At 32.5% G+C, this 27,224-nt stretch overlaps 1 protein-coding gene across 1 annotated transcript in view; it reads left to right on the top strand.

The window, feature by feature from the left end:
- Nucleotides 1-476: 476 nt before the first annotated feature.
- Nucleotides 477-27,224, top strand: part of LOC659280 (uncharacterized) — a 112,194-nt gene continuing 85,446 nt past the window's right edge. Inside the window, exon 1 of the mRNA XM_015978322.2 lies at nucleotides 477-762. Coding sequence (XP_015833808.1) covers nucleotides 702-762 — 61 coding nt within the window. The 5' untranslated portion in view covers nucleotides 477-701. The remainder of the gene's footprint in view (nucleotides 763-27,224) is intronic.

The following is a 27,224-nucleotide window of genomic DNA, read 5'->3' as shown; positions in this document are numbered from 1 at the left end:
TCTTCATAAATTTCAACGCTTTGTTGAAATTTCCAATCATGAAAGCTTAGTCAAACGAAGTCAGTGCTGATAACATAGACCATTACACGTGTTAGTTGTTGAAAATCGTCTTAAAAGGAATTCTTAATAAACCTACAAAACCAACTTTGCTTGGGTACTTTGGATTACTTGTTGAAATTATTAAAGAAAATCCAATGTGTAGGCACCGTTGAATGTTGAAACACACACTTGTAAGTATAGAAAATCTTCTCAAAATACAAAAAATCGCAAAATTGCAACTGGACAGACGTCGGTTAGATCCAGCATTGTCCTCGCTGCTCCTTGTGTGAGCCCTCTATGAGTGCGTCCGGCCCGCGATTCCTCCCTCATTTCGTCAGCCCCCAAGAAACACACGCATTTTATTGAAAAAGGAGCCGCCGCCGGGGGCGAGATTTCAGTTCGGCGACGGCGACGGAGGTAGGAGTGGCGTCGCTCTTGCGTCTGTGGAGATGTGCGCGGCGCAGCTTCATCAACGGTGTCTCTCTCCAGTTTCCGCGCGCTCTTCCAAATAGCAGGACGTCGAACACAACTGGCCAAAAGCGGCTTTTCCAACTTTTTAGTGACACTTTTTCCCTCTCGGTGCAAAAAATGCGAGCGTCTTGTCGGCGTCGAGGCGCTTCGTGAAGTGGTGCGTGTGTGTGGTGAGCTCAAGAAGCGACAAAATGTGCGACGTCCGACGCAGGACTTGGGTCTTGTTGGGGTTGCTGCTGGGATTGTTTACCGGTTAGTTGAGGAGTTTTTAAGGGAGGGTGCGATTAGGACCAAGTGGAACGAATTAGGTTGGGTTCGAACGATGTTAACGCTGATTAGCATAACGGGATGAGTTGAGAAGTCGTTAAGAGGAGATTTTCTACCAAACTTAATCAAAAGTGACAACTTGCGAATCTGTGCACAAATTACGCATCCTTGAACAATATCTACTTGAAACACATTTATTTCTTTGGTGCGCTTTCGAAATTGAGATCTAACAGGTAGTTCGTTCAAACATTTCTAAGCTTTGAGAAAAAAAGCTCACTCGGCATAACTGAAACTAGAGGAAGCTTAATTAAAATTTATTTTAATTTAAAAACTAGAACGTGAAGCAATTAGTGATACAGCTCAGTGCTTTTATCACACTTGGGAAAACTTATTCCACTTACTTTTTTACGGCGATTTTTCAAACTGAGTTGGCGGGGGGCGGACACGCCTATTCTTACTTGAAATCGGAAAAAACAATAATAATTAACAATACTGACATCAAAAGAAGAACATAAATGAACTAAAAATTGTTTTTATTATGACCTCATAATCATACATGTAGCTATACTTATTACTATTAAATGTTAACCACAATTGTAGAAATTATAGAGCGTGTTAGGGAATGGTGTAGGAAAAATTTAAAGGCAAATTGAGAATGGCAAGACAAATTGATTAAGCAACATTTTTGTAAATCAAAAATCAAAGTAAATAAAAAAAATCGTTCTGAAATTAAAGTCCTAAATTTTGAGAACCGCTGAACTAGAATTATAAAAATTACCATAACTTTTAATATTATTGACAAAACAGCAGAGGTAAATTAACTTCTTTTCCCACTACGTCATTCTTCTATTTCAATTTGTGTTTTGCGATTAAATTTTACAAAAAAAAAAACAAAATTTTTTTTTGTTAGGACCGGGATTCGAACCTCCCACACAAATGAATATGTTATTCACTATTTTGAAAAAACTCTCAAAACGCCTATGGGCCACCATCTCCATTACGTTTAATGAAAAAATTAACTGCTAAGAACCTACCATAAGCCACACAGTGGCTCTCAACAGGTGGGGTAATAAAGATATCTGAAGTACGGATTTTTTGGAGAAATAAGTTTTTTTTTAGTTCACACACAAAATATTGCTAAGCCATTCCCTAACACCCTGTATATTTTTTAGAAAAGACACAAAACTAGTTGTTATGAAATTCCGTTGGAAGTTAGTTGATCCTTGCAGAGAAAATTAATTTTGCGTTGCAACTGGAGATGCTTAGTAAATAAAAGGATCAAGAACTGTTGTTTTGTTACTTTGCTAGCTGAGATCTAACAGGTAGTTGTTTAAGTTGTTACGTTGCTGGTATTATTCTTTTTAAATTTTGAGGTGAATTCTGTGACGTTAAAAGAAGATTTTTACTATAAATACAGCGGTTAGATTGAAGAAGTCCGGACATTTTAGCGATTATTTCTTTCAAGATGATGATTCAACAAATCTTTTAAAACAAAAAAAAGTGAATGAAAAATTGTTTCGTTGTTTTAGATTCTAAATATAACATGTAGTTCGTTTGAGTGCGTTAATATTTCTAATTTTTGAAAACAAATAATGCTCATTTCACAAAATTGCAGCAAGAACAAGCTTAATTAAAATTTATTTTAATTTAAAAACTAGAACATGAAGTTCAGTTCAGTGTGCCTTTATCACACTTGAAAAAATTCGTTTCCATCCAATTAGGAATTTTGTGCATAATGTTTAGCCTTGATCGACTATTTTTAAATATGGGATTATTTTTTGTTGAAAAAAATGTAAACAATAATAAAAATATTTGCGAGAAATGATAAAAATTCCTTTGAACGTTAACTGATCCTTGCAGAGAAAATACGTTTCCTTTAAACTAATTAAGCGTTGCAACTGGAGATGCTTCGTGAATAAAAGGATCAAGAGTAGTTGTTTCGTTAATTTGTAAGCTGATATCTAACAGGTAGCTAGTTAATTTGTACATAGTTATTCGTATTTATTATTTTAAAATTTTAAGGTGAATGAATTTTTAAAACTAACGAGTTTCTACAGAAGGAAAAAGCTTATTTTAGAATGTAAATAACTGAAACGAGCTTAATTAAAATTTGTTTTAATTCAAAGACTGAAACGTAGAGCAATTCTGAAGGAAAATTAGTAACATGGCTGAATGCTTTTATTACACTTGAAAAAACGTGTTTTCATAAATTTTGATCTCAATATTTTTCAATATAAAGTGAGTTTTTTACACCGCTGAATAATGGCCCACTTTGAATACTGCGTTGACAATTTTAAGAGCAAGGAAATAAATTATCATTAATATTAAGAGTAATTGCATAAAAAATCTGAAGTTACCATTTGGAAAATATTTACGAAAATGTTAATATTACATAAATTAAACATTTACTAAAAGCTCAGTATTTTGATATTTATTTCATTATATTACAAAGTAACAAAACTAAAGAAACAAATTCAAAAAGCTCTTAATTAGAGAAACTACTCTAAAATAGTTTTTCATGGATTGAGAGAAATTCTGTGTTTCAAGTCAATGTTTTCGTTTATTAGCAAGAATGAGAAGTAAATTCTTGTCAAGCGTTTAAAGTTGTAGATCTTTACAAAATTATAGTCATTACATAAAATTCCGATAATGTGAAAGCATTCGGCCATTACGTTTCAATTACATTAAAATTGGAAACGAGGGCTGATTTTTATTTCTCTACCGCGGAGTTAAACAATATTTGGCAACAATTTATTTAACGATTTATTAAAGCAATGTACAGCTCCCATTTCGCGTGTCCACCCTTCCATCTCGCATTTGAAACGAATGTGTAGTTTGCTTAATGGCAAGAAAGCTCCGGCATTACTTAGAGCATTACGTGGTACGATAAGTCCGACAGATAATTGCCGTAGAGAACCAGAAATTATTACTGCGGATATTAAAACCTAGTGCGAGAATTTTCCAGCACAAAAATGCTAATCTCTGTAAACAATTCTAATTCAAATTAATGGTCGGCCCGGTTCCGGTCTGTCGATGTTAATTTCCGCACACAACAATCCCTCAAATCACCGTTTGCGTTCGATGGTGTCAAATTTTTGAGAATTTTAGGAAGAAACGAGACCAAAATTGCCGTTTAATTAATTGAGTGTTGCGTTTCGGGAGCAGATGTTTGGTCATATGCGGGTTCAGGAGGTTGATGCGGAGAGAGATTAGGTGGTATTTCTGTTAATGGTTGTTAACATGAGATAAATGAGGCTGGAAATAGGATTTTTGATGGTTTTAAGTGCTTTATGACAGGGGGGGGCACCGGGAAATAGGTCAAAGAAAGCTATAAATACAATTTTTTTTCAAAACATGTCTTTGAAAAAAAATTAAGAAAAACGTAGAAAATCCCGAAATAAGACATTTTTTTTGCTATAATTTTGAAAGTTGTGGCACAATACAGGTGGTCCAGCCCACCTACCATGAACTGTAGATCAGTTATTATTAAAGTTGGAGTTCTGATATTTTGTAGTCATTATTAGACTCTAGGACACATTTTATGAAAATATTTCTGAGTATACAGAGTGTCTCAAAAAAGTATGACTTCAACATAATATTTTTTTTTATGGTACACTATTATTATTTTGTGTTCATTATGTTCGTTATGGTGCCTTTTTAGCTTCTTACGTGTTCCTGAAGTTTTTTCAAACCGGTTTAGGGTTTACCATTAAAAAAAATAAAAACCCAAAAAAAAATAGTTTCAAAAAATAAAAAAAATAGAAACAGTGTTTTTTTGATTAGATTACAACTAGGTATGTGTTGAACAAGGTCTAAGAGACTTATTAATTAAGTTTGATTGTTCTGAATTTATACAGGGTGTTCACAAATCACTTCTACTTTATAGCTTACAATTAAAAACATATAATTGTGGTATTATACTTTTCAGGACACTCTGTATAATTAAAAATATTTTACTAAAATACGTCCTGAAGTATAAATAACGTCTAGAAAATATCATAAATCTAACTTTACTAATAGTTGAGTTATAGAAGACGGGAGCTGAGCTGGACCACCCTGTAGAAAAAAATTTACAAAATTTTATAACCTTTTTGAAGTGATAGGTATTTTTTTAGTTTTTTTGCCCATCAAAGAGCACAACTGCAGATAATCAAGTTGAAGCTCTTCTCGCGTATCAAAGGTCTATTTTTCCGCCCTTGTTAATAAAAGCTGGGAATCCCTCGCAACCGCTTTAATTCAGTCTTCCCAATTACAATTACGTTTGTAATATTCGTAGCGGTTGCGTTTTCATAACGGGCGTCTCTCGAGTCGTCCCTCGAGATGTGCGACAAGTTTGCCTTCGTCGACTGTTCAGCTTGACGTCGCGACGCTCCGGGCCATCTAGATGGGGCTCCTTTCAAGCGCCATCAGCGCCCCGGAACAAAAATCGTCACTATACGCGCCATTATGTATCTCGACACCCTCTTCAGCTCGGATTTACTTACAAATTTCCCGCTTCCGTCTCGTTAATAGGTGTGTATTTTCGTCCGAATTATGTGGTGTTAGAATTTATCTTGGCGGGGTTATGAAAGGGCTCCCGTTTTATTTCAAACTTATGTAAATTACGGTTTCGTTTTAATGCCACTTACATCATGTGGTGCATTAATTCAGACTATTCCATTATGCATTGTTTCGGTGAGGCGATAAATTCAACAACGAATGTTTCGCAACTTTAATAATGTTCCAATTGTTTCCACTGTATAAACGATATATTCGTGCTTGTTTTCTCGGGAGGAAATTTGCGGCTTATTCACTTAATATCAGAAACATGCCTTTGGAAAGTCAAGTTTAATTATTTCACCCCTCGTAAACCAAACGTCACTTGCAGACGCAAAAATCCTAATGAAATCCCATTTCTCGCGCAAAAATTCCCCACTTCTTGCTGTAATTACATTTTATTGTTTGTATGTTGTGACTTGTTCGAAAAATTAATCAGAACATTCCCACTAGCCTTAAGCCAAACGGACCAATCACCTCGCGTTACTCCAGGCGCCAAAGTCAAATGACCCAATCGTGACACTTGGCGCCAATTTGAACAGGTCACGTGTAATTCATCTCTGTTAGAGTTGTCGCCGTAAACAACCAGAATCGGCTTGAAGGCAAACAAACTTATCTATTTCCGGAGTATCCAATTTTGAATTCGACTCGCTAAAGCCTTTATCAATAAAGACAAAGTGGATAAATGTAGAAGAGGAAAAGGGAGCAAATTGAGCGAATCATCTGCTGTTTCGAGTTGCCAAACTTTCTTATTAAATAATAAAATTAATTGGAGTTTTGACGAGTTAGGCAAGTGCCATATTTTCGTATAATACACTGAAAGCTACCGCCGTTTTGATGGTTTGTTAAAATTACCTACTTTGTGTCAGTACGTTCCCTCTTTTTTGCAAAGCATCGGTTTAGGGTTTACGAGCTGTGTTTAAAAAGGCTTCGTTAAATATTAACGCGTGGTAGGATCAAGCTTCATTCACAGTTGTTTGAAAGAAATTTAATTACACTTTACGTAAGGTATTGATTCGTGTCGGACAACTTTTTCAGAATTAGTCCGATTCTGGAACAAAACTGGCTTATTGTGGGACAATAAACAATGCATAACCACTATTTGATTTAAATCTCGTCGAATGTCAATGTTTCGCACTGATGAGCTCCAGGCTGGCCAGCACGATAAGTTGAAACGTCAATAACGCATCATTTTTTGGGGGGTGGGGGAGTGACCGCTCTAATGCTAGACACCTCATTAGCGGCTCACGCCCCGCCCACAAAGTGGTGGGAGTGATTGTCTTATTCCCTACCAAAGCCGATCAAAATACATGATTTGTGCGCCTTATTTGTACTGCGTGCTGTGCATACTTGATCCGGCTCGTCGGAGGGTCACATGACAACCGGAAGTGTCAATATAGGTTTAATTGCGTCGCCTGTTCGACACTTCTCCTCTTGATAGTTTTAATTAATTTAAAAGTTTAACGTCCCACATTCTTGGTGCCGACTTTGAAACGGCTGCAATTAATTAGTTTGGTTGAGTTTTTCGTCTTGTGGGCTCGAGGTTTAGATCATATGGAAATTCGGGCGACAAAAAGGGTTCATATGCATAGTTTGTTAAATTGATCCTAGTTAATATCAAGGGTGGTCCCTTAGGAGGGCCACAAATCGTGAATTTATATCGAATCAGCGTCCCTAATGATGTCAACTAATTAAAATTTAGTGTACAACCCTTAAAATCCGAATTTACGTTGCTTGTAATATGTTTTGCTTACATGAAAGGTTTTAAGGATGTTCAAACAGCATTACCTAAAAGCATATTTCCAGCTCGTACATAATAACTTATTAAAAATGCAAATCGTGTTTTTGTGTTTCTTTTGTTTGGGAAAAACATGGCTAATGGAGGAAAGAAAAATAAAGTCTGGTCCGGTCCAAATTACACGAAAGAAATGCAAATTTAAACGCAGGCTTTCTAATTACGCCGTGAAGGAATTTCTCCTAGTCTGATATTTACTTATCCAAGGGTCGGCTTCATTATAAGAACATCGATGGTAATTTCAACTTTAAACAAAACCTTTGTGCCTGGTGTTTAAGTTGAATCCACGTGAGGCGGGTTTGAATTAGCATTTTTCAAACTTGATTTTTAATTTGATTGAATCGAGTTCAGGTGGGACGAGGACAATGGCAAGGTTGATAAATTTCGAGCAGTGAGCTCGTGTAGTGGCAATAAAATCCCCTTGATTCATATCTGATGAAAAATAGAGCCTCAATTTAACAGTTATCTCTCTATGTATTTTATGATGGATTAAAGTTTCGTCTCTGTATGATGATCCCGGAAAATTTCATTCTCGTCGAGGAGAAATCTCTTCCTTCGGACCATTCAGAAAAGCTCAGTCGATAATTCACTCTCAACAAAGAACGGCCGGGCATATGATAAGATCGGCGTGTGGAATGTTCAGCAATCATTCTAATCTTTACATCCTCATCTTCTTTATTAGATAGCTCCAAATCAACGGCTGGAATGGCACAAGCTCGGATGCTCTTTTATGCAAAGGCATAAACAAAATTTTGAGATAAATTAAACGATATGTGGAAGGCAAATGTATTGTGCGGAAATTATTATTACCTTGACTCTGTCCCACGATCAAAAAATTAACAATTTATCGTTTTTATAAAGCTAATAATCACATAGAAATCAACGTTTGCTAGCTGAAATACTCAATAGTTATGAAGCACTAAATTTTCAGCAAAAAAGTTTTCCAAACATATTTTTAATTTTTGTGGTCTAGACTTCCAAAAGAATCGAACCTTTTCAGTGACGGATTTTTTATATATTTATCGGGAAAATAAATAATCGGCCAAAGATAAAAAAATGACTTCGCAGATTTTTTTACAGAAAATTGAATTTTCTACAACAGTTTGTTTTGTTGGCATTTTCAATCATATTCACGTTTTAAAAAATATGAAGTAGATTGTGAGTTAGTATATTTGATTTTTTTTTAATAGATTAATAGTTCCAGAGTTATTACCCGATCATTGTCAAAAACATGTTGAAATCTTCATACTCACTTTTTGAACGCCGATTGCGGGATAACTATTTGAGGAAGTGGAACCATGTTGATGTAAACTCATGTAAAATGATCTGGGAAAACGACTGACGTCGAGAAAATCTCCAAATTCACAATAGTTTTTGAGTCAAGATTTTTTTTTAATTTCTGCTTTTGTTTGCAATTATATCGAAATCTTTAAGTCAGAGAACAATGATCTCTTCTGAAAAACAGACTTTTAGAAGAGCGATAACAAATAATAATAAACTTATTAGAGTTAGTCTACTCGATCCGAAGTTGTCAGAAAGAAGTTGAAAAATTTACACTTACATTTCAAACGTCGTTTACGGCAAAACTATTCAAAAAAGTGGAACTGTTTTGATGTAAACTGACGTAAAATGACTTGAGGAATCGACTGGCGTCAAGAAAATTTCTAAATTCTCAATAATTCTTAAGTTATGATTATTATTAAATTATTTTTTGTTTGCAATTTTATCGAAAACTTTGAAGCAGTAAACAATGATCTCTTCTGAAAAAAATTGACTATTAGAAAAGCGATAACAAATAATAATAAACTTATTAGACTTATGTCGACTTGATCCGAACTTATATTGCTAGTTGAATGTCAGAAAGATTTTGAAAAATTTACACTCACATTTAAAGCGCGATTACGGCAAAACTATTCAAAAAAGTGGAACTCTTTTCACGTAAACTGACGTAAAATGACTTGAGGAATCGACTGGCGTCAAGAAAATTTCCAAACTCTCAATAGTTCTTAAGTTATGATTTTTTTACAATTTTTGCTTTTGTTTGCAATTTTATTCAAAACTTTAAATCAGAGAACAATGATTTCTTCTAAAAAAACAGACCATTAGAAGAGCGATAACAAATGATAATAACCTTATTAGAGTTATGTCTACTTGATCCGAAGTTATATCGCCCGATGAATGTCAGAAAGATTTTGAAAAATTCACACTCACATTTCAAACGTCGATTACGGCAAAACTATTCGAAAAAGTGGAACTGTTTTGATGTAAACTGACGTAAAATGACTTGAGGAATCGACTGGCGTCAAAAAAATTTCCAAATTTTTAGTAGTTCTTAAGTTATAATTTTTTTTAATTTTTGCTTTTGTTTGCAATTTTATTCAAAACTTTAAATCAGAGAACAATAATTTCTTCTGAAAAAACAGACTATTGGAAGGGCGATAACAAATGATAATAACCTTATTAGAGTTATGTCTACTTGATCCGAAGTTATATCGCCCGATGAATGTCAGAAAGATGTTGAAAAATTCACACTCACATTTCAAACGTTGATTAGAGCAAAACTATTCAAAAAAGTGGAATTGTTTTGACGTGGACTGGTGTAAAATGATTTGGAGAATCGACTGTCGTCAAGAAAATTTCGGAATTTTCAATAGTTTTTAAGTTATGATTTTTTTTTGTTTCCAATTTTCTCTAAAACTATTAATCGGAAAACAACCAATGATTTTTTTTTGCAAATAGTACACTATTGAATGAGCTTTCCAACAATAATAAACTTAGTAGGAATACCTCTATTGGTTTCGTAGTAATTGCCTGATAAATGTCAAAAACATGTTTTTGATAAAATTTACATTCACATTTCAAACGTCGATTATGGCAAAACATTTTGGAAAAGTAGAACTATTTTGATGCAAATTTATGTAAATTATCTGTGAAATCGACTGGCGTTGAGAAAATCGCCAAATTCTAAATAGTTTTTAATTTTTTAACCACTTTTGCTTTTGATGCAATTTTCTCGAAAATCGGAGAACAATTTTTAAATACCTACATTAAATTTAAACGTCTATTAGTTCCGACATTATTGCCCGATGCATGTCAGAAACATATTCACTCACGTCATAAATAATTAAAAAATTTAGGAACTTTCCGAAGCACGGGAATATTTTTTTTTAATTTTTATTAGGTATTATTCAACAAGAAGCTGGAATTTTTCCTTGTCTGAATCAGTGGAGGTTCGTGGTGGTTGCGATTGGATATCTCATAATCCTTTTATTGCTTATTCCGCGCACATTCGCTGAAAACCGGCAAGAAATTAAATGGCCTTTTGAAAAAAGCGTCCTGCGCGCGTCATTAGAGTTCCAATCAGTTATCTTTAATTAAAAGCAGTAGTGGTATCGAATTGTGGTGCGAAAAAGCGAATCATTATCTTTGTAATTCATTGCACGGTGTGTCATAAACAGTGTGAGGAAATTTTATGGGATGGCCATGAGGCCACAACCGATCAGTTGACTCGTCGTAGCGCTCTCGCGATGTTCATATTTATCGATGAAATGGTCCGTTACAGCGCGTGCATTGGCGTAGTTTACTTGGGGTTTATACAATTAATGTTACCGGTCGCTTACAAAAATCTAATTAAAACATAAATATTATTGTTTTATTATAATTACGGAGTACCCAAGAAAAATTGTGGCAATAAAATAGTCGCTAATTTATTAAGACTGCGGTATATTTGTTGAGATTATTTTCTGAACCAATTTTAAAATAGTCGCTAATATCAGCTTTTGCTTGGCTAGTTCAAACCCTGACAAGGCACCTAATTTGACATAATCGTTAAAAAATAACTTCATCATTTCCTCAATCTTACATGGACACCAATAAAGATGTTTAATACAGGGGAGCGTAAGTCACTATTACATTTTGAAAATGTTGCGTTTTAATTCAGTGGAAATTAAAATTAAAAACTAAATAAAAATATTTTAATCATTTTCTCTGAGAAATACGTTTGAATAACTGTGATTCTTTCTAAATTCTCGAAAACTGATTCCGTTTTGCGGTTAAAATATCTTTGAATTTCGAAAAAGATCTTTCTACATCACAGCTGGTTACAAGAGTAAATAAAAAGTTTGGTGCTAATGCAAAATATGTCGAAGGTGGTACATTATTCGCTATTTGTTTTAAAACTAGAAAATCGGGATTTCTAGTAACTGCGTCAATTTTTGCATTTAATTTATTTTGTAATGACCATTCTACAGATTTTAACTCTATCAGCCTAGACTCAAATTTCTCAACTGTAATGGATAATTTAAAATTTTACGTTTCTAGAAATTTGATCGTAGTTGGAATATTTGAAAAATTGTTTTCAATAAAATTAAGTTGAGAAACTAAATTTGTGGTTAAAACTAAAGTTTTACATTATTTAATGCTTTATGCATTGTCGTTTAAAGCAATAAATAAATGATTTTAATTGATTAAAATTTTTAGACATTTGCTTCTAACCAAGTACCCCAGCGTGTAACTACAATTGTTGATTCGTCAGAAACGTTACGATTTGTATATTTTTTTAAAAAGGACTTTAAAGAAGGATTATTTAGTTACCTACAAAATGTGCTAGGGGTGAAATCGCAGCGTATTTCCCTTTGAAACGTGGTGTGGTTGAAAACATTTCAAGGGCTAAAAATGGTAAATAATTAAAAAAATATTAATGTCACACCAAAGAATACTTTGAAATGAATTACAATTTCCTAATTTAATTCTACTGGGTCACTTTTATGCTTTTTAAATAAGTACATGAGATAAAAATGTTCTTTTGACTTTTTAGATATTATTAAAATTAACTGAGAGTTAGGGCGGTTAAAAGTAAAGGTATAATATTAATAGATAAGTGGCATTAATTATTTTTTAATTATTTACGAATTACGATTTTTAGCTCTCGAAATGTTATCAAAGGCGATGAACACGCTTCAGAAGGAAATACGGTTCGGTTTCACCTCAGGCGCATTTTGCAGTAATTTTAAATTGCAATAACTTGGTGAGTCTTACAGATAACGAAATGATTCTTGCACCAAAAATTTTCAAGTATTAGCTTTATTTCGTCTCGATTATGTGGGAGTCTATCTTTTAAATTAAAAAACTTTCTCGCATCTCGAAAATTTCACTACACAATTATGCAACGTTACAAGAAAATGTAATTTTCTTGGTTTCCCTTTATCAAAACTCAACCTTGTTAAACTACGTATAAATCTGCATTTATTGAAAATTTGTTTGCAAAAAAAACGGAGCTTCTAGCTTTATCCAGAAGGAAGATATGAGTATGTAAACACAAAATGTGTCCAATTTTAGGTGTTTGCAAATTTTTAGCTAAAACGTCTTTTCAGCCCCTTCGCGAGGGTTGAAACAAAAAATTCTTTGTCTAAACATTTTTTAATACTCTTTCCTAACTTATATCAACAATGCAAGCTGTTCCACAACATTTCGATTTAAAGGTTTATCTGACTGCAAGCGCGCGCCCATGCACTAACCTTCGCCCATAAAATTTCCTCACACTGGTCATAAATTCCGCTAGGAAATTTTTATTTTGGACGTGTAGAGCCAATCGGCTTTCTCTTGGTCGTTGGAGTGCATAAGCGGGAATAAAATGGAAACAGTATTTTATCACCGCTCCACTCTGATCGCAGAATGTTTTCATGCGCCATTTGAACAGGTTCTGATTTATAAACGAGCTGTCGTCGGGCGTATTGTCGCCGGTCAAGACGAGGTGTAATGCATACATCAGCAGCGGCTGCGGTTGCAGCTTTCATAAATTCGGATATTGCTGATGCGGCTTCGATTCTAATATGTCTTGTATATCTAGGACCGGCGTTTAAGCAAGGACTAGGTTGTTAGTGTAAGCTTGGGGAAATATTTGCTCGAGTGAGTGTTGAATGAGAAAATATTCGACGCATATAAACATCCGTCCGAGATTCCGGCCAAGTTTGGTCAAGGATTTCGAGGATAATAGACGAAAGTTATTAAAGGACGGACGCTAAGCCGATGAATTCTAAGATTGGCGTTTTAATCGAACGCAATTAGGCAGGGCCGGATTTAATATATTGCCGATTCCGAAATAGAAAGCTCGCTCAAAAATGTAATTAACCTTCGTTCCGTGTTGTCAGCAATATGGACTTTTTGTCGAATCTTATTTGAATTCTCGACGTAATAGCAATAGCAATAGTAATAGTAATAGCAATATTTTCCCAACTAATACAATGAGTACACATTCAGTGCCGTAGTTAGGTACATAATAATTATCCTTTGAAAAGTAGTTGAGAATAGTTCGTATCACATTATATCAGACAATAATTTACGGCAACAGGACAAGTAAAATTATAATCAAGCAGTTATTTTTTTGTGCTTACCACATATGTAAATTAAACTTTGGGTTTATTTTAACCAAATTCCAAACTGCTGTTATTTAGCAAAATAACTGGAGTTTATTTTGTCAGGTTTTGTCGGTTTGTGTAAAATTGATTTGTTTGTTTTGCGGTTCTAAAGCTCTAAACACATTTAATTCGAAAAATTTATATGCTCCACGTTTGCTTGATTGTTTTTAGCAGTACTTCACTACTTGTGTTCCGATTTTTAAAAGCTTTAATTTAACTTGCTTTGTTGTCTGTATGTCTGTTTCATATTTTTTGGAGCTAAATTTGAAATGGTTCCCGTTGTCCTAATGAATTGAAATTTTGCATACTTACGTAATCTGCGTGACAATGCAATCCTATGTGGTTAAATACCTCATAAAGGGGTTAAATAAGGTTTTGAAGTTTTAGGTTATGTTAACAAATGGGTTTTTGATGTGTACATACCGTAACTTATACCAATATTAACGGTATGTTGTTCATTGAGAAATATATTAATACCTAATCATTTTCATGACGTTTTGTTACAATTAAATGTTGTTATTTTCTTAATTCATTTATCTTGGACGATAGAGTATAGACACAGAACAAGGTTAGGATGGATGTGCTTTCAATGTTAACGCTGTTTTCTATCACATACCACTCAACAAGTTTGCACAAATCAGCAAAATAATGGTGTTAAGATAATACGGCAAAACTAAATCTTAGAGAAAAAGACGTTTAGATTTGAAAAAAAAACAATAAATAAAAACAATAAAAACAGTAAATAAAAATATAATAGACGAAAGTTATTAAAGGACGGACGCTAAGCCGATGAATTCTAAGATCGACGTTTTAATCGAACGCAATTAGGCAGGGCCGGATTTAATATATTGCCGATTCCGAAATAGAAAGCTCGCTCAAAAATGTAATAAACCTTCGTTCCGTGTTGTCAGCAATATGGACTTTTTGTCGAATCTTATTTGAATTCTCGACGTAATAGCAATATCGATAAGGGAAATTTCCTTTATGTAATCAATGAGACATTTCGCTAATGGAAAGCGCAATTTTCCCGGACGATTCATTGTTATACTTTTTCGATATTTTTTTATCAAAGCAAATCACATTATCTATTATCTTTCAACGCGAGGAAATTGCCTCGGGTTAGAGACCTCCCGAGATCTGTCATTAGCGCAACACCAAAATAACATATCTGCAACCACTTCCGCTCATTCCCGGTTCATTCATACACACCTCGGGAATCTCGAAACTTATTAATAGCCGAACATCTGCCACCGCGAGATCATTCATAAAACCCACCAAAAAGTAAAAAAAACTCGATAACGCGCAGCTGTCAACCCAACTACTAAAATTATCTAATTCACTGTATGCAAGACGCGCTCTGATCCTGTTAATTAGTTTGCCGACAATCACTCCTTAGCATTTAAATTGAATTTTCCAAATTGAAATAAAAGCGTTTTGACTTAATTTTTGCAAATTCATTCCGGATCCAATTAAAAGCGCCGATGTGAGGCCTGTCGAGAACCCAACACAAAAACGAACAAATGAGATTTCCAATGACAAGACAAGTGTGACAAACTTTTATCAAAACAAAGCTCGAGATATTTATTCGGGTGTATCGACGGTTCCGACACGATCCTCGATATTTGGTTTACACGGACGAGGGGAAGCTTCGACAAAAAGTTCGCCTGACAGGAAAATTTCACCAGCGAAATTGATTAAACATCGCCCACGATAAATCCCGCTCTGTTCTAAACTAGATGCTGCATAATTCTCTCAACGTACGATTGTTTCTTTGTTTCCTTTCGCTGTTCCATTTTTGTATTAAAGAAAAAAATCTGATAAAACCCTCAGATTAATCCCAGTATTAATGATGGGCCAGTTTATAAAGCTTTGTTAAAATTAATTCGCTGTTACAAGTTAGCAACGCGAATGAACCAATCAAATTTGTTCAATTTGGTCATGTGATCAGTTAATCACGCATTGACACACATTGCAGATTAACTTAATGACGCTTCAATAAACCGACTGTTCCAAAAACATATTCAAAAATTAACAGTTAAATTAAACGAATAAGTTCAGGAAAAACTCGGTTCTCAGAATAGTAAAGTTGTCATCAAATAATAAACTTAATAGTTTTGTCTTTAAAAGTATTGAAAAATAACTAATAATGGATGCCAAACAACCATCAAAGTTAGAAGAATAACCAAGGTGAGGTGATACAATAAACAACATTTTTTTTACGTGAATTTATGACCAAAAACAATTTCTTCTCTTTATTCCTGCAAGTTTTAATATTTTTAATAAGTTATATCAATGTGTAAAAAGCTGTGTTTGGTACAAATGTTTAGAACATAAAAAATATAGTGTAAATCTTAGTTTAGACTAGCGGTTCTTAACTTATTCTGGAGGTTTAGTTTAAAATTTATGCAAAAATCTGGCTTTACATTGATGATACGATGGATGAAAAAGAGAAAACACACACACGTATTTTTCTTGTAAAAAAATTGAAAGGGAAATTTATTAATTAAATATGAGGAGTAGGTTTGAAAATTTACATTTTGGGTGATTTTACTGGATTTAACTTATTTTTCAAGCAAAATCAATTAAAAAAAATTAATTTATGCAAAAAATTACCGTTTTTTAATGAATAGCTTCTCTCTGTTAAATTCTACATATCGGCTGATTCTCTGTTTTTTTGTCAATACATTTTTAAATTTGTATTTCTATGCATATTTTGTTTGAATTAACTTATTTTGTAAAGGAAATTGATCTTAATTGAAAAAAAATATTTAAGTTTATGTTCAAAATACGTTTTTTGGGTTTTTTTGTTTGTTTTTATAGAATTATTCATAACTATTTTGCTGAATAGTTACCAGGAATAGCGAGCTTATTAAAAAAAAACTTTTCTTATTTTAGTTGATCTAGATAGTTCTAGAAAAGTAGTAAATCCAATTTTTTAGCATATTTTGATCGTTTTAACTTAGTTTTTAAAAAAGAATTGTGAATTGAGTTTACTATACATATTTTAATCGTGAACACAGTGACAGCATGCATTTCCTAGTTTTTCATATGTTAGTTGTCTTTAAAAGTATCAGTAAATAAATTTGAACATGAAATTCGAGTAACATCTGACCTACCTTACGTTAAAAAAGGTGTGATTATTGCGCAAGTCTGGAAATTCGGCATTTGACCACATTTTTGCACCAAACACTGGCACTAAGTTACATGTCCCCAAATTAAGGAAATACTAAGCATTTTTACCATTTTTACGACACAAAGCACGGTACCAAGTTCAGACACAACCCCGTAAAGACACACTGACGCACTGACCTTATCTATGACTCTTAGTAAACGGCGATGAAAAAGAGCAGATACTTCAATAGATCTTTTTTTTGCATAACTTTTTTGTCGAGTGTCAGCTTGTTTCTTCCACAGTTTTATCCCAGTGGCGTGCCGTAGAATTTTGACGAAATTTCAAACACGTTTAATTTACTAATAAAATTAAAATGAACAATTTCCACAGTAGCTTTATAGTCCTTCAGTTCCAATTGTGATATGTTGTAGTGAATTCAATTTCACCCTGTATTTAAAAATGACTTTTTTTTAATAACTAGTTTTTTCTGTTGAGTTAGTGTTAGATAATGCAAAACAGGCTAATTTGTTAGAAATAATGATTCAAAAATATTTTGTGTGCATTTGTCAAAAAAATGGCACTTTTTATAAATTTTGAGCCGTGAAATAGCACATTTATAGTAAAATAAAGCCTTGACAATGTAAAAAAAACTGTTTTTTACCGGCCAACAATGACTTTTTTACGGGTCATGATCTTGAATGAAATTACCTTTTATGGGATCATTCGAGCGTTATTTATTAATATGTGATAACAAATATTAGAGAATTTGTGCTTTTTCAGTGCTCATTTTCCCTAAAAAGCACAAAAAACAGCACCACTTTCAATTAACTAGGAATGGCAATCCTAGATGACAATAATATACAGGGTGTCTCAAAATTGACGCCCGTGCTTTTAGGGTTTGCTTCAGAAGACTAAAACAAAGCGAAAGTTAAGAATGGAAAATTGTCCGATTGTCCTTCATTACCGAGTTATTGATACGAAACTAAAATTTAAAATTTAAACATTAACATTTTTATCAATAACTCGAAAACTAATGACAATTGGAATTTTTTTTACTCTTAACTTTCGATTTCTATTAACCTCCTGAATCAAATTCCTAACGTACGGGCATCAAGTTTGAGACACCCAGTATAGTTGCACACAAAATTTTGTATGCCACATGGCCGTAAACTATCATTTTTTTTATTCTCATAAAAAAGTCGTAGTTCACGGCCTTGTAACATAAGTAATTATAATAATTGGCTAGTTTTTGCCAAATCTGTCTGATCTCTATTGTTTTGTCTTTTCCGATTTTTGCAGAAACCAAGCTAATCAAAAAGGCTTTGATTTGCAAAAAACGACGAATCAAGAACCACATAAATTTTTTCGTTTTTAATCAAATGTTTTGTAGCAAATCATCTGTAGAATTTTTCTTATTTTTGCAGAGCCATCTACCGAAAAAATACTGAATCGATTATCACTTCTTAAGGCTTTAATAAATTTCTCGCTTTCTTCAAAATATTTTGCCGCCGACGAATTATTTTTTGGCCAATTATCCGTAAACTTTTTTAAATTTTGTATAATTTAAGGCTAATCGAAAAGGCCGTCAACTATAAAAAATAGGTAACTGACAATGACTTTTAGAGCTTTAATAACTGTTTGACACCTCCCACTGCGATCGGGCCATTTGTGCAATTTAGGCGCCCACCTTTGTGACTAAAATGTGACTCATTTCCCTGCAGATATATTCCTCGCACGAAATTTCAGCGCAATTAAACTCGATGAACCTTATTGTTTTTAAAAGGCAATTTGTGGTATTAAGCGTAACTTTGTCGTAATTTTTTCAATTAGTGGGATTTTAGTAATTTTCACGCTCGACGAAACGTCATTATTTCATTTAAAACAGTTTAGGGTGAAATTTGTGTTTTTAACGGTGTCACAGCGAGTTAGCGTTTTAATAACCGCATTAGGTGAACTACAAATGGACTGCGATTGTGTCAACAGCCATGATTGCCGAGGACGGGTTATGTACACAGGCTTTTCGAATTTGGAAGTTTAATAAAAGCCGAGAAAAACAAAGTCTAATTTCCAAAAACTTGAACAAAGATTGAATATAGAATGGTTTTTCGTGTTACTTTGTGTCGGGAAAGAGTTTTTATACCGCCTGCGGACACGTCCTTTATTCTCATTTTTTCGCAACTCGGGTCGATAGTCCTCCAACTCTTGTAATTGTACACGATTTAAATAAAACGACCGTCGATACACTCGGAAAACTGTTTACGGTCGTAAATTTTCAGGATAAGTGTGGAAATGTCGCTTCGTGAAAATATTGGCTTCATCGGGATGTGCATTTTTTGCGTTTAATTTTGATTTAGTGCCGACAAGATTATACGAATGCAAATTTTTTTAAGTATCTACATAATTCTCGGCTGTCTCACAGCGAGCGACGTCGAAATCTCTTAATAACTGACCCAGAAAAATGATAACTATTTCGATTTTAATTCACTGCCGCATCATAGGGATTATGCAAATGTGTGCTTCAAACACTGATTGGATACTGTGCTATCGACCAACCATTCGAAATTTGGAGGACCGAAACTAATTAAATACCACTGACAATGGCAGATAAACTATTTGACTATTATTATTATCAGAAATTATATGGCATGTTTTCGCCCGGCGCATCCACCATTTTTGTCACAACTAATAAATTCATTTTGCAAACAAAAATCTAAAAAGTGGTTGCTAACCCAGTTTCAAACATAATTCAGTTACTAATTGAATCATGAGAGAAGAGTTTATCCCAGAGATTCTCCAAGTTATTGCTTCAGCAACTGGTAGACGTATTTATCTTCGCTATTTTCCCAACTAATACAATGAGTATACATTCAGTGCCGTAGTTAGGTACATAATAATTATCCTTTAAAAAGTAGTTGAGAATAGTTCGTATCACATTATATCAGACAATAATTTACGACAACAGGACAAGCAAAATTATAATCAAGCAGTTATTTTTTTGTGTTTACCACATATGTAAATTAAACTTTGGGTTTATTTTAACCAAATTCCAAACTGATGTTATTTAGCAAAATAACTGGAGTTTATTTTGTCAGGTTTTGTCGGTTTGTGTAAAATTGATTTGTTTGTTTTGCGGTTCTAAAGCTCTAAACACATTTAATTCTAAAAATTTAAATGTTCCACGTTTGCTTGATTGTTTTTAGCAGTACTTCACTATTTGTGTTCCGATTTTTGAAAGCTTTAATTTAACTTGCTTTGTTGTTTGTATGTCTGTTTCATATTTTTTGGAACCAAATTTCAAATTGTTTCTGTTGTCCCAATGAACTGAAATTTTGCATACTTACGTAATCTGCGTGACAATGTAATCCTATGTGGTTAAATACCTCATAAAGGGGTTAAATAGTTAAATAGTTAAATAGTAAATATTAAAGAAAAAGACGATTAGATTAAGTAAAAAAAACAATAAATAAAAACAATATATAAAAAATAAGAAATAAAATTTTTTAGAAATAATTTTCATTTAAAAAAAATGCACTAAAATAAGCTTTATAAATTTTAAAATTCTAAATATAGAAATAAATATATGGAAATATATATATATATATATATATATATATATATATATATATATATATATATATATAAATAAATATAGAAATAAATATTTTCTGATAGAAAAACATTTTTTTTACTTTTTAGTACATCTTAAATAAATGCTTTCTTTTAGGTCGTTAAACAATCATAAATAGTCACCTAAATTGTACGTCAAAATAAAAAAAAATTGATTATTTTTTAATAAAAACCACAAATTAAAACATGAATTGAATTTTTTTAAGTTTCTTGATTGTTTTAAAGTTGGAACAACTACTAGACAATAAAATTTCATTTTGCCATGAAGTAAGCAGTGGATAAAATACCAAGAACGCTAGATTTTTGTGTTTTATTGTCTAGAGATGTTCAAGTTTGTTCAATTAATTGCATTACATTACATTAGATGGCACTGTTGGTTGCGCTTCGGACCGAATATTTTAAATAAAAAACAGCAGAATTTTAAAAATGCGTGTTTCTTCGAGAGTTGGAAAGTGTCTTATCAGTTGGTAGAAGTGTATTTTCCCGCGAAACTTCGGCACTAAATCGTCCCGAACAGTTTAATTATGGATAAATTAGTCAAAGCCCCGAATTCCCTGGAGGCGATCCGTGCACGACTTCCGCCTCGCTCACAAAAATAAATTAATTACAGCCCTGTATAAATTTTTCGTATTGTTTTCCTCCCTTCTAAATCCTTCCCAGCTTTACAAAACACGTCCGCCGATTAATATTATAAGGTGGTTGTGCAAAAACAACACAGGGTGTGGTTTGAGGGTGGAAAGTAGCTGTCGTGCTATTTAGGGTGATGGAGCGTCGAAGCGTAAAAGGTGACGCCCGGGACTGTCTATGCATAACTAAAGCGTGAAAGGCGTCAAGGCGCGCCACATCAATTTTAAGGAACAGGTGAAGAATTGATTTAGCATCTCGAAGCGGTGCGAAAATTGCCGCACAGAACTTGGAATGTGTTCCGGATCAAATTCGCTTTCCAATGCGAAAAATGCCAGAAATAATGCTCTTTCGCCGCACTTCCGGGATGTGGGAGAGATAAGTTTCCATATCAAACGAAAACAGAACGAATGAGGGTGGTGGGTATGTGCGCGGGGCCAGATGAAGAGGGTGAATGGGAAAATATTGTGTTTGCGGTTATAATATGCTTACAAAAGTTTTTAAGAAAAAATTTCTTTGATATTTTCGTCTAAAAGTGGAAAGGCTCTTCCACCTACACGACTATGCTAGAGACAGGTATAAGTAACAAAGAGAATTCCTTACATCGTCTAAAGGCAAAACATTCTTTGTACAGATTTGAAAATTTACAAATTATTGGTTAGAGCAAGACTTATTGTTTGTTCAATGTACAAGACCAGTTGTGTTGTTTTGTGTACAAAAATATGAAAAAATGCTTGTTTAAAAAAATAATTAAGTATTTAAAATTCAAATAAACATAATAAACGTTTTATGGATAAAGCATCGTTTGGGTTAGAATGTCAAAAAATTTTTTTATGGCAACTTAATTTAAAAAAAAACATTACCAATTCTATAATTCTATAAAGAATTATAGAAATATTCTCAAAAAAAGTTGTGTACGTTTACTAGTCTTCTAGGTACAATAAATGTGTATTTTTAAAAGACTCAACCTGTATATGGGTAAATAATAACTGCTTTGCTAAAAAACAATATTTGCAGCAGAAACAAAATATGGTAATATTTGCATAAGTGCGAGTTGTTTTTATCATTTAATAAGATATTAAAAAATCACTAAATATGTTTTAAAAATTTCCAATTTTTTTCCTAAACAACAAAAAAAATTGAAAAGTTAGTAAATTACGTCAATCATCGTGTAATTTTCACCGTTTCAAACTTTTAAACGAAAGCATGGTTTTTGTCAGTAAAATAAATTGTTCCAAAAATAATGTAATTTTGCTTTGTCCGAGTGTTTTAGCAGGCTTTTCATGCAGTAGCGCAAGTAATTACTTCACGAAATTGCTTCAGACATAAGCCAAAAAATTCAGTAAATTAAATTAAATTCCAAAAATTTCTAAGTAATTTTAAAAAGTGCGTTTTATGTCGTTTTACCAACGATTTGAATATTGTTTTAAAATGTTAACACGGTTTTCATTCCATTTATAAATGTGAGTATAAGTATAAGAGTATAAGAAATAATGAGTATAAGAAAATTAATTTAAACGTTGTCTAACAGACCATAAACAGTGAAAATCAGAGACGAACAGAGACATTTTTTCAATTTCTTATTAGGTAGTTTTTTAACTACTTAATTAATATTAAGTATTTATGATATCAACAATATGTTGTTTTGTGTAAAAGATACGAAAAAAAATGTTGCTTGTTCAAAAATAATAATTACGTAATATACGTAATTCTGGGGCTAGCAACAATTTTTGTACGTATTTTTTGCACAAAACAGTTTGGTTTAGAATGACAAAAAAATTTCTTATGGCAACTTAATATAGAAGTTTTTGAAAAATTCTCAAAAAAGTTGTGTGCGTTTACTATAGTTTTCCAGGAACAATAAATGTGTACTTTTAATAGACATAATAAATTTAATTTAATTTAATTTAATAAATGTTTTGCTAAAAAACAAAATATTTGCAGCAGAAACAAAATATGTTAATATTTGTGTAAGTGCGAGCTGTTTTTATCATTGGATAAAATAACAAAAAATCACTAAGTAGGTTCCTAAAATTACCTATTTTTTTATCCAAAACAACATAATTTTGTGTAATTTCTACAAAAGTGAAAAGTCAGTAAATTACGTCAAGTATCGTCTAATTTTCACCGTTTGAAGCTTTTAAACTAAAGCATGGTTTTTATCAGTTATACAAATAGCACCAAAAATAATGTTATTTTGCTTTTTTTTGAGTGTTTTTGCAGGCTTTTCATGCAGTAGCGCAAGTAATTACTTTACGAAATTGCTTCAAACATATTCCAAAAAATCTGTAAATTACATTGAATTCCAAAAATATCTAAGTTATCTCAAAAAGTGTGTTTTTTGACGTTTTACCAACGACTTGAATATTGTTTTTAAATGTTATCACGGTTTTTATCCAATTTATAAGTATGAGTATAAGTATAAGAGTATAAGAAAATTAATTTAAACGTTTTTATATAAAAAACTAATTTTCATGTAAAAACACTATGGAATTTACAATTTTGTTGTCGAGAATGTCAAAAAACTAATGCCAAAATTGTTAGGGTAGGGTATTTTTTCCCTACTTCCTTCCAGTTTGGGACACTCCTGATTAAAAATTTCTACATTTAATATTCGAATTTGATTAGACGTATAAATTTTACTAATTGTACCAAGTTTTGTAATGTTATCTGTAATAGTTTTTGAAATATTGAGAAAAACTCACTAAATAAGCACCTCTTTCAGGGTTTGTAGTATTTTTCGATACACGTTTATAAGAAACTTTTGTCTTAAAATTTAATGACCTGTTTAAATTTGTGACAATAAAAACGGAACACCCTGTATAATAATAATAATAATAATAATAATAATAATAATAATAATAATAATAATATAATAATAACAATAATAACAATGCTTTTTAATCTTTCGTTTATTTTAACATAATTTGATGAATTCGTTGTATTTTTATCTTACAGGAACCAAAACTCGAAAAATGTTAAAAAATCAATGTATTATTGTTAGTCCTTTGTTCGGACTGGATTTTAACATAAATTACACGTGAGGAATGCCGTAATATTATTATTAAATTCTGATCGTTCTAGTTGAATATTAATTGAACGGTAGTGCATTCGTATTGCATTAAATCCGAGATTAATTTTCCCCTAAAATAAATAGAATCCTCTTTGTGCAAGCGAATCTTTTTCGTATTTTCCTCGGCGATGCAAATCTAGCGAATTCAAGTCTAAAGTGTTCTTTTCCTCCCCGATGCAGTTTTTCGCCGCCATTGTTTTATAATCAATCACTCTGTAGGGATCTGTGCACTTTATAAGACGCTCCGTCCACTTCCATTAATCACTGTCTTTGTTTTTGGTGATCCAATTTCGATTCCTTTTGTTTGGCGTAATGTTTCCGGGTTGTGATTCGCCAGTCGAGTGCTTCCCTATCGAATTCAAAAACTCCAACTTTTCATCATAGCTCAGTTCATGTGCAAGATTCATTTTGTAAGTGCATTAGCAGTGGACCTTATCTCGCGCCACTTGGCTGGACTTTGTATCGATCAGATGGCCCACTTTACAAATTAGAAAACTTATTAACAACTCTCCGAATAGACCTCCGGTTTTGTCTTAGTATCGATCAAAACTTTCCATGCTAATGGGATAACTCCACTCTTTAGATGAAATATTTTTGGGAGAAAATCTGAATTGTATCAAAAGAGTGTTCAGATCGTGTGAAAAATTCCACCCCTCGCTGTCGCTCTGCATTTCTTTAAAAACTTGTCTTTGCCGCTTTGGAACTGAGAGGTTTTATGAAGTGAAAGAGCAACTTGTATCTTTTCGCGTTTTATTGGTTGAGGAGTGAGATAAAATATGGACGTTTGTCAGGAACGAGACAGATCCGAGTTTTGCTTTTTTTTTTAAAAGCGGTGTAAACGCTGCGAGATCAATAAAACAATACAACGCTTATAGGAAAAACACGACCATAAACGGTATACGTTTTTATTACGTTATCAGTTATTCGCACGAATGTGAAGAAACATTGCCGATTTTGCGTGCTATCACAACACAAAATCAAATAAAAAAATTAAAAAAAAAATTATGCTCTAAAAAGTAAAAAAATATGTTTTTTCTATCAGAGGAAAATATTTTTGCTTAGCATTTTGAAGTTCATAAAAGCTTGGGAACAGCAATGATGTTCTAGCAATATTATATAAATATAGTATAGTAATATAATATAATATATACTATTATATACTATAAAATAATAGTATATATATACTATTATTTTATAGTATATATATATATATATCTTATAGTTTATAGTATATAAAACTCATATATATATATATATATATATATATATATATATGAGTTTTATAAGACGTTCTATTACGGCACGAATGATTTTGGAGCACGACGAAGGAGTGCTCACATAGAATGAGTTCCACAATAAAGTCTTGTATAACGGGTGTAATATACTATTTTTTTACTTTTATTTTTGTTGTTTGTTTTTGTTAAGTTGCTCTAAAAAGTAAAAAATTATGTTTTATCTATCAGAGGAAAATATTTTTGCTTAAAAATTAGCATTTTGATGTTTGTAAAAGCTTGGGAACAGCAATGCTCAATTTAAGAAAGCTTTAATATATTTTAAAATCCTAATTTGTAAGCAAATATACTTTCCTCTGATAGAAAAAACATATTTTTTTACTTTTTAGAGCATCTTTTAAATAAAACCTTTTTTCTAAAAAACATTTTTTTATTTTTTTATTTTTTGTTTTGTAATCTTTACTTATTCTAAACGTCTTTTTCTCTGAGAGTTAGTTTCGCCGTATTATTGTAACACTATTATTTTCCTGATTTGTGCAAACTTGTTTAGTGTGATAGAAAACAGCTGTTAGCACATCCTAACCTCTGTTCTGTGTCTATACTCTATCGTTCAAGGTAAATGAACTTAAAAAAAATATCGACATTTGTTTATAACGAAATGTAATGAAAATAATTAGGTATTAATATATTTTTCAATGACCATACCGTTAATGTTGGTATAAGTTACGGTATGTACACATCGAAAACCCCTTTGTTAACATAATTTAAAACTTCAAAACCCCCTTTAACTCCTTTAGGGGGTATTTAACTATATAAGATTGCATTGTTACGCAGATTACGTAAGTATGCAAAATTTCAATTCATTGGGACAACGGGAACCCATTCAAATTAGGCTCCAAACATATGAAACAGACAGACAGACAACAAAGCAAGTTAAATAAAAGTTTTTAAAAAGCCACAAATCTGATTAGTTTTGAAACGAATCGGCCTAGGGTCAGTGGTTATTCGCCGCTTGTGTGCAATAAATAACGTTCGAGCGCTATCAACAATTCTCCAGTGCTTTAGCAGGCTAATTAGCGCACAAAAATCGTATTTACATAAAAATCTGTCTAGGTCAGAGCGACGTCCTAGCACAAACATGAAATTTTTCGCGAAATTATAACCCCGAGCGCGGCTAACGAGCCAATTTACTTCAATTACCATCAATAGAACACAATCGGCGCAATTTAGTTTAGCGTTGCACGCCTTTTGCGGTGGATTTTTTCTCCCGTTTGACAAATTTTCCACTGGCGGAAAGGGAGTTGTCGGAAGCGGACATAGTTGTAAAGTAGTATGCGCAAAGTTTATTGTTTCAAACTCGCATAATTCCAACTTCATCTGAGCACAGCATCATGCCGGTCATGTAATAACGGACATCTGCTTAATGTATTTTACAAGTTGTAAATCTTGATACAGACTCGTGCCTAAGAAAACTTCCGCCACTGGCTGATATCGCGACTTATTTACGACCCTTTGTGTCGCGACTTATAATTTCGTTAAGGGGGTGTGATTGCAGCAAACAATTTATTTGATTTTAGGCAACCAAATAATTAGATTTGTTCTCTCCCCTAACACCCAACTATACGTATATGTAACATCTATAAAAGTTTTCGTATTATATGTTCAAAATTAAATCAATAAAAACATTGTTAAATACACAATATATATAATATATATATACTATATATATATACATACAATATAGTATATATACAATATATATACTATCATAAATTATATATTATAATATATAAATATAGTATAGTATAGTAACATAATATAATATATACTATTATATACTATAAAATAATAGTATATATATATATACTTTTATACGAGTTTTATAAGACGTTCTATTATGGCACGAATGATTTTGGAGCACGACGAAGGAGTTCCACAATAAAGTCTTATAAAACGAGTGTAATATACTTTTTTTTATTTCTATTTTTGTTGTTTGTTTTTGTTTAGTTGAACTTATCAAAATTTGTTAACT

Source organism: Tribolium castaneum, chromosome 7 (assembly GCF_031307605.1).
Source record: "Tribolium castaneum strain GA2 chromosome 7, icTriCast1.1, whole genome shotgun sequence".
Taxonomy (NCBI): Eukaryota; Metazoa; Arthropoda; class Insecta; order Coleoptera; family Tenebrionidae; genus Tribolium; species Tribolium castaneum.
This window is presented reverse-complemented; position numbering and strand designations above follow the sequence as displayed.